Source organism: Physeter macrocephalus, chromosome 4 (assembly GCF_002837175.3).
Source record: "Physeter macrocephalus isolate SW-GA chromosome 4, ASM283717v5, whole genome shotgun sequence".
In the NCBI taxonomy this organism is placed as follows: Eukaryota; Metazoa; Chordata; class Mammalia; order Artiodactyla; family Physeteridae; genus Physeter; species Physeter macrocephalus.
In genome coordinates, this window is record NC_041217.1 from 138975715 (window position 1) to 138983054 (window position 7340).

General features: G+C 42.5%; 2 protein-coding genes across 15 annotated transcripts in view; one reads left to right on the forward strand and one right to left on the reverse strand.

Annotated features, from left to right (window-relative positions):
* Nucleotides 1-684, reverse strand: part of LRRC42 (leucine rich repeat containing 42) — an 18858-nt gene extending 18174 nt beyond the window's left edge. For 3 of the 4 annotated variants that reach the window (XM_024119882.3, XM_024119881.3, XM_028489368.2), the window contains exon 1: nucleotides 499-684. The gene's annotated coding sequence lies outside the window, so the exon portion shown is untranslated. The remainder of the gene's footprint in view (nucleotides 1-498) is intronic. The other variant, XM_007104420.4, reaches the window with a different exon arrangement.
* A 34-nt stretch (nucleotides 685-718) lies between these two features.
* IFT25 (intraflagellar transport 25) overlaps nucleotides 719-7340 on the forward strand; it is a 37692-nt gene continuing 31070 nt past the window's right edge. For 2 of the 11 annotated variants that reach the window (XM_055084608.1, XM_028489373.2), the window contains exon 1: nucleotides 1258-1327. Coding sequence is in view for 2 of the 11 variants with exons in the window: in XM_028489370.2 (XP_028345171.2) it covers nucleotides 733-813 (81 nt within the window). In the remaining 9 variants the exon portion in view is untranslated. The other 9 variants (XM_028489374.1, XM_028489377.1, XM_028489370.2 and 6 more) reach the window with 8 other exon arrangements.

A 7340-nucleotide genomic window follows, 5' to 3' on the forward strand; every position in this document is an offset into this window, starting at 1 on the left:
ACCTTTTCCCTTGTCTTCTGCCCTCAACCTTCAAAATCTCCTTCCTTCACGGCTCACTATGCCCAACTTCACAATCCACAGCCCCAACTTCTCCCTGCCCCCCAAACCCCACCCCTTCTCCTATTCCCATCCTAGATCCTTTCCTCCTTGCACTCCGCTAATCCCACTTTCCCCCTCCCCAGTACTGCAATTCTCCCTCTCTCTAAATTCCCACGCATGTCCCTCCCCAAATCCACCCAAGCTAATCCTGCTCCCTTTTCCCACCCAGGCCCCGAACCCCAAGTCTCACACGCCCCCATACACTACCCCAGCACCCCTACTCCACCCTTAAACCCATCTCTGAAAACCCTAGACCCTCACACCTTTCACCCAACCACACCCCAGCCCCGTCCCTCTCGGTCTTCCCCTCCCCCATTCCACCCCTCCCTCAAACCTCACACCCGCCCCCACTCGCAGCCCCGGGCTCGGTGAGCGGCCCAGCCCGCGGCCGCCACCTACCTGTGCCCCTGCCTGGGGCAGCCAGAGGCAGCTCCTCGCTGACGGCTCCCTCCTCCCGCGGCGCGGCTGAGGGGGGAAGCGGCTCCGCTCCCCAGGCACAAAGCTAGGGAGGGTGGGACAGAGAGTGTGCGGGAGAAGGGAGGGGGCTGGGGGCGACCTGCGCCTTGGGACCGCGGGGCCGGCGGGGGCGGGGGGAAGGCTAGGCAGGGGAGGCGCGCTTGCGCGATACCCGGCATGAGGGGCGGGGTCGCGCTTGGAGGCGGGGCCGGACCCGGGGCCGATGACCTGAGGGCCTTGGGCTCGGAGCAGGGAGAGGTGGGGAGTGCGCGTGCGTGCTCGCGCGAGGGCGGGTCCCGTGGGTCTCAGAAGCCCCAAGGAGCCAGCTTAGCTGGGGGAGGGTAAGCAGCGCGTGCTCAGGCGCTTGCCTTAGGGAAAGGCCCTTGGGCGGGGCTGCGGAGCTCAGCCCGCGCAGTAAGGAAGAGCACGGGGGCGTGGTCTGGGGGTCGGGGCCTGAGGGAGACTGGGAGCGTAGAGCCGGGAGTACAGCTGTGCGCTACCGGGATCTTGGAGGAGGCTGGGCGGGAGGGGGGCGGAGCTGGGGGCCGGCGCGCTGCGCAGGGTGGGGCGGGACGGGGCAGAGCCTGTGGGCGGGGTGGAGCGAAGAGCGGGTAGTAAGATTTGAGCGCCCGCGAACTCCGCGGAGGCCGGCGGGAAGGGGAGGGGGCGGGGCGGTGGGGAGACCCAGCGGCGCGACAGTCAGCGCGCTTAGAGCTAACCGGAGGCCCGGGCGAGGAGGGTGGTTCAGCGGGCTCGGCTGGCACCGGGGGAGGTGGGAGCCTGGCTGGGCGAGGCCGACGGAAGGGGGGGGATGCTGGTGGAGGAGGGAGAGAGCGAGCGTGGCTGGGGTTGTGAGGAGACGCGCGGCGCGGAGGCGGACGGTGGGCGGGCGGTGAGGCGACCGGGATGGTGGAAGACTGACGCATGACGCAGGTCTGTTCACTCCCCTGAGTCCTAGAGACACTAGTGCCAGCCCACGAACTTTCTGGAAGCCAGAAATAATGTTTTGACCACCAAAAGGGAAAATCAGTTCCAAATAGAAATTAATAAATGTATCCAAATGTAACCTATTAACTGGAACGTATCCCATATACTTAAGGATTATATTTGTTGTAGGATGTGGGTTCATATATTTTATGTAATTTGGGGCCGGGCGTCCAAAAGTATGTGTTTAGGGCTCTTGGAGCTCTTGAAATGGTCTTGAACTGAGTAGAAGGGTTTGGGACGGAGGTGAAAGGGTAGTGTCAGGGCTGGTTGCCTTTCAAGTGATACCGAGCTATAGGCCCTGGCCCTGGGGAGGCAGAGCATGGCCGTTTTCAGATTTACACAAAAGTTCCCAGTGGATGATGTTATGGGAAAGGGTTTGAGGAGTCTGGTTCTAAGAGTACCAGACGCAAGGGGTACTCTTCCCTGACCACAAGAAGAAAGTGAACTGAAGGCTTGGCGCAGAAAGCTTTTTGGAAAGAAATGTTACGTGAACTGGAGGTGAAAGGGTTGGGTAAGTGGCACTGGGTTTAGAGGAGGATAAGGCATCAGGTAAGTCCAGGGTCAGGGAATTTTAGAAATGCAAAGGATGGCACCCCAGAGTGCACCACCTTTGATGAACTGAGGCCCTGAGTGAACACGTGTGAGTTAAGTAAGGCATCCCAGGATGGGGAGTTAGATTACATCCTGAACCTGCATTTTGGAGTTAAGGAAGCAACATATCTGTTGAGTTGTGTTATGGGTTTCTTCGGGATTGGTGTGCCTCTTTCGCATTAAGCACAACAAAGGAACCTTAAAGTGAACCCAAATTCTGCCACTTCTTACTTGTTATTTAAATAATTCCACCCAACACAGGAAAAAGGAAGGGTATTGGTGGATATAGGAGGTATGAAATGAGTTTTGTATTAAAGTACATGTTTGCTTCCTTCAGACAACTTAGGTGGTTAGAATGTGACGTCAGAAAAGAACTGAACATTTGGAGAATACATGCTCTTATTTATCTACTACACATCAATGCTAGATATATTTCCCTAAAACATATTACTTTTTTAAAGCAAATTCTCTCCTTAAGTCTCCAACCCCCACATTTCCACCGCCACGTAGGTTACCACAGGGTTTTCCTACCTCTGCCCTATTCACATTTTCCGTCAGATAATTATTTGTTTTGGGGGACTGTCCTGTGCATTGTGGAATATTTAGCAACATTATGAAATGCCCTCTAGATGCCAGTAGCATCACCCCCCCACCCCCAGTATGACAGCCAAACTGGCTCTAGACATTGACAAATGTCCCCTAGGGGCCTGAATCACCCCCAGTCCAATTGAGAACTACTGGACTACAGGCTAAAGCCTACCATCTTTACCTGGCTTTCAAGTTTCTTCACTATCTGTTCCTAATCTACCTTTCCTAGAGTTTCATTCAGACTAAACCCCAGTGCAAGAGTTCTTTCTCTGGTTTCCTCCATAGGTTATCACCTAGTCTTCTTCTTGGACACTTTCAGGGATGGAAAAGATTAAAAATCTTTACTTTGCTGGAAAGTTCTTAAATCTATTATGTCTTCCTGCTTACAGTTCGTATTTGTTGAGTCCAGTTCAAATCCTTTTTCCATTTGTGAAGACTTGTGATATTAAAACTTGTAGTCACATTTTTCTCACTAAATTATCTCTTCTTGAAACGATATTCTTTCAACTCCCTACGTGTAACATAGTTTATAGATCATCATGAACTTTCTGTTCTCCTCTGAACAATATCAAGCCTGAACATGTCCTACTTAAATTATACTACCTAGAACTGAACACGGTATTCCAGATGTGGATCACACTGTTTGCACATAACAAATTATTTGTTTCATGTTTGTCCATTCTCCTTGACTCTGAGCTTAAAGGCAAAAACCAACTCTTAAGTCACCATCTTTGTCTTAGGTTTACATAGTCAAAGATTACTACGTAGTGTCTTTGCATTACTAGCACAGTGCCTGGCCCTTAGTTGGTTTTCAAAGATTTTGGTAGAATGTAGTTCCTTCTTACCTACATTAATGTAATTTAAAATAACATTCCTTTACCTTTGGGGGCAGATATAGTACACTCTTGCCTTATAGTGACTTTGCAATCAGCTAATCCTCTACATGTTATAGATGAAAGGTTGGCAAATTTTTTATGGGCTAGATAATATTTTAGGTTTTATGAGCCTTATAGTCTGTCACAGCTATTCTGCTCTGTCACTATAGCACAAAAGTAGCCATAGACAATATATAAATGAATGAGTGTGGCCATTTCTAATAAAACTATTCATGGACACTGAACTGTGAATTTCATATTTCATATAATGTTCATGTGCCACAAAATATTTTGATTTTGAAAAAATATTTTAAAATGTAAAAAACGTTCTTAGTTTATGGGCCATACAAAAACAAGTGTCAGGGTAGATTTGGCTCACAGGCAGTAGTTTGCCCATCCCTGATCTAGGCCGTTCCTTGTGTGATTGATTTTTTAAAGTCTGAGTATATTAAATATCTTATTCATTGCAACCTGTCTTTCTAGCTTGCTCAGATCTTTTTGTGTGCTAATTCTTTCATCCAGCATATTAGCTGACATCACAGCTTTGTGTCATCTGCAAAACTGATAAACATTTTTTCCTTCCTTAATTAACAGTAATCTTGAATGGGATAAGGATAGAGGTCTTCCACAGTTCATTTTGTTCCATTAATCACCATTCTTTGAGTATTACCATTCCAAGAATTATAAGTATCTACCTAAAGTACTGCCTATCACCCATCCCATATTTATTCATCTTATCCACAGGGTGTCTTGGGATGCTTTGTCTGAAGTTTTGTTGAAATGTTCAGAAATATCCCTAATAGGTAGTAACTCTATCAAGCAAACAAAAAGAAATATGTAGGTTTGGTATAACTTGTGAATTAATGGTACTGTTGCTTTCCAATTTTACTACTTTCTTGTTTAGATTTTCAAAGCCATCCTTTTAATAATAATGAAATTTAGTAATTTTAGAATTTTGTTGAAAATTCACATCCAAGTACATCAGTCTCTATTTCCAGGAATTCACCGTATTTTTTTGTCTTCAAACTAAATGTTAACAGTGTTCATATAACACCTGTTCTCTGGTATCAGTAGTATTAAAAGCTGTAGTAAGATTGGCAAGAAAAATGGCAAAATAGAAACATATTAGAATATATGCTTCTTTCTGAACCACTGCTTTTAACACTTGACCAATCTTACCACAGCTTTTAACACTATCAATACTAGATTTTAAAATTAGAATAGAAAATGCACTTTGTGCCAATAAATATAAAAATTAGGAAGAAAGAATTTTCTCAAAATACAAATTTCAAAATTAACTCAAGAAAGTGTAAAAAGCCTGAAAAGAACTATTGAATTGAAAATAGTCAAAAATCTACATACAAACACTTTACTAGGCCAATAACCCAGCAAATAGAAAAATAAGGGAAGCTCTCCAGCTTCTTTATGTTTGGGGTACAGTCTAAATTCCAAATCCAGACATGGACTAAATAACAAAAAAATTTATAGGCCAATTTCACTTAGAAATATATTTGCAAAATTTCTAAAAATAGAAAACTGAATCCAACTATGGATAAAAATACCAATACACCTTGGCTGTGTAGATAGAGTTTATGCTGCGAACAGGGGATGCTATAGCATTAGAAAATGTTGTTTTAATTTATCACATTAACAACCTGTAGAAACGTCTATATGATCACCTTAGTAAATGTTAGATGAGCATTTGATAAAATTCAACGTTCATTTGTGCTTAAAAAATAAAAGCTAACAAACTAAAGAGAAGGGAATTTCTATAACCCAATGAACAGTGTCTAACAAAACCTTCAGTGAGCATCACATTTAATGGTGAAATTTTAGACATATTCCTTGTAAAGAATAAGATTTAAAAAAAAATAATGTTATTTTTTTGAAGATCTCATTTATAGTAGCAATGGAAATGAGGTATCTAAGAGTGAATCTAATGAAAGAGGCAAAGATATGTTCGTAGAAAACTGTAAAACAATTTAAGGACTTAAAAGAAGTCTTAAATTAATGAAAAGACACTCCAGATCCATGGATTTGAAAACTCATTATCATAAACATGTCACTTTTCTCCCAATTAATCTGTAATGGAATTGAATTATAATTAACATCTCAGAAAATGTTTTAATATAATTTAACAAAACTATAATAATCAAGTATAAAGCATAAACCAAAAAATTTTTGAAAATTAAGTAGGGGAATTTACCTTACCAGATACTAATATTTATTCTATCTTATTCTATCCTTTTACTTTCATATTTAGAGTGTGTCTCTTGAAAAGAGTACTTAGTTTTGTTTTTTTTTCTTCAGTCTTATAGTGTTTAGTTTACTAACATTTAATGGAATAATCTGTGTGTTTGTCCTTAAATCTGTCTTCTGGCTATTTATTTTCAGTTTATCCTATCTGTCTTAATTCTTTTTTTTCTTCCTTTTCTACCTTCTTTCAAATTTACCATGTATTTTATGGTATTCCATTTTTTCCTCTGTGTTGGCCTCCTTCCTGTAACTCTTTATGTTTTTTAGTGGTTACTTTATCCTAAGTCTAGGATTATAACGTGTATCCTTACTGTCTTTTTTGTTTTAACATCTTTATTGGAGTATAATTGCTTTACAATGGTGTGTTAGTTTCTGCTTTATAACAAAAGTGAATCAGCTATACATATATAAATATCCCCATATCTCCCGCCTCTTGCGTCTCTCTCCCACCCTCCCTATATCACCACTCTAGGTGGTCACAGAGCACTGAGCTGGTCTCCCTGTGCTATGCGGCTGCTTCCTACTAGCTATCTATTTTACATTTGGTAGTATATATAAGTCCATGCCCCTCTCTCACTTTGTCCCAGCTTACCCTTCCCCCTCTCCGTGTCCTCAAGTTCATTCTCTATGTCTGTGTCTTAATTCCTGTCCTGCCCCTAGGTTCATCAGAACCTTTTTTTTTTTTTTTGGACTCCATATATATGTGTTAGCATACGGTATTTGTTTTTCTGACTTACTTCACTATATGACAGACTCTAGGTCCATTTACCTCACTACAAATAACTCAGCTTCATTTCTTTTTATGACTGAGTAATATTCCATTGTATATATGTGCCACATCTTCTTTATCTATTCATCTGTCGATGGACGCTTAGGTTGCTTCCATGTCCTGGCTATTGTAAATAGTGCTGCAATGAACATTGTGGTACATGACTGTTTTTGAATTATGGTTTCCTCTGGGTGTATGCCCAGTAGTGGGATTGCTGGGTCATATAGTAGTTCTATTTTTAGTTTTTTACAGAAACTCCATACTGTTCTCCCTAGTGGCTGTATCAATTTACGTTCCCACCAACAGTGCAAGAGGGTTCCTTTTTTCTCCACACCCTCTCCAGCATTTATTGTTTGTAGATTTTTTTGATGATGACCATTCTGACCGGTGTGAGGTGATGCCTCATTGTAGTTTTGATCTGCATTTCTCTAATGATTAGTGATGTTGAACGTTCTTTCATGTGTTTGTTGGCAATCTGTATATCTTCTTTGGAGAAATGTCTGTTTAGGTCTTCCACCCATTTTTGGATTCGGTTGTTTGTTTTTTTGATATTGAGCTGCATGAGCTGCTTGTATATTTTAGAGATTAATCCTTTGTCAGTTGCTTCGTTTGCAAGTATTTTCTCCCATTCTGAAGGTTGTCTTTTGGTCTTGTTTATGTTTTCCTTTGCTGTGCAAAAGCTTTTAAGTTTCATTAGGTCCCATTTGTTTATTTTTGTT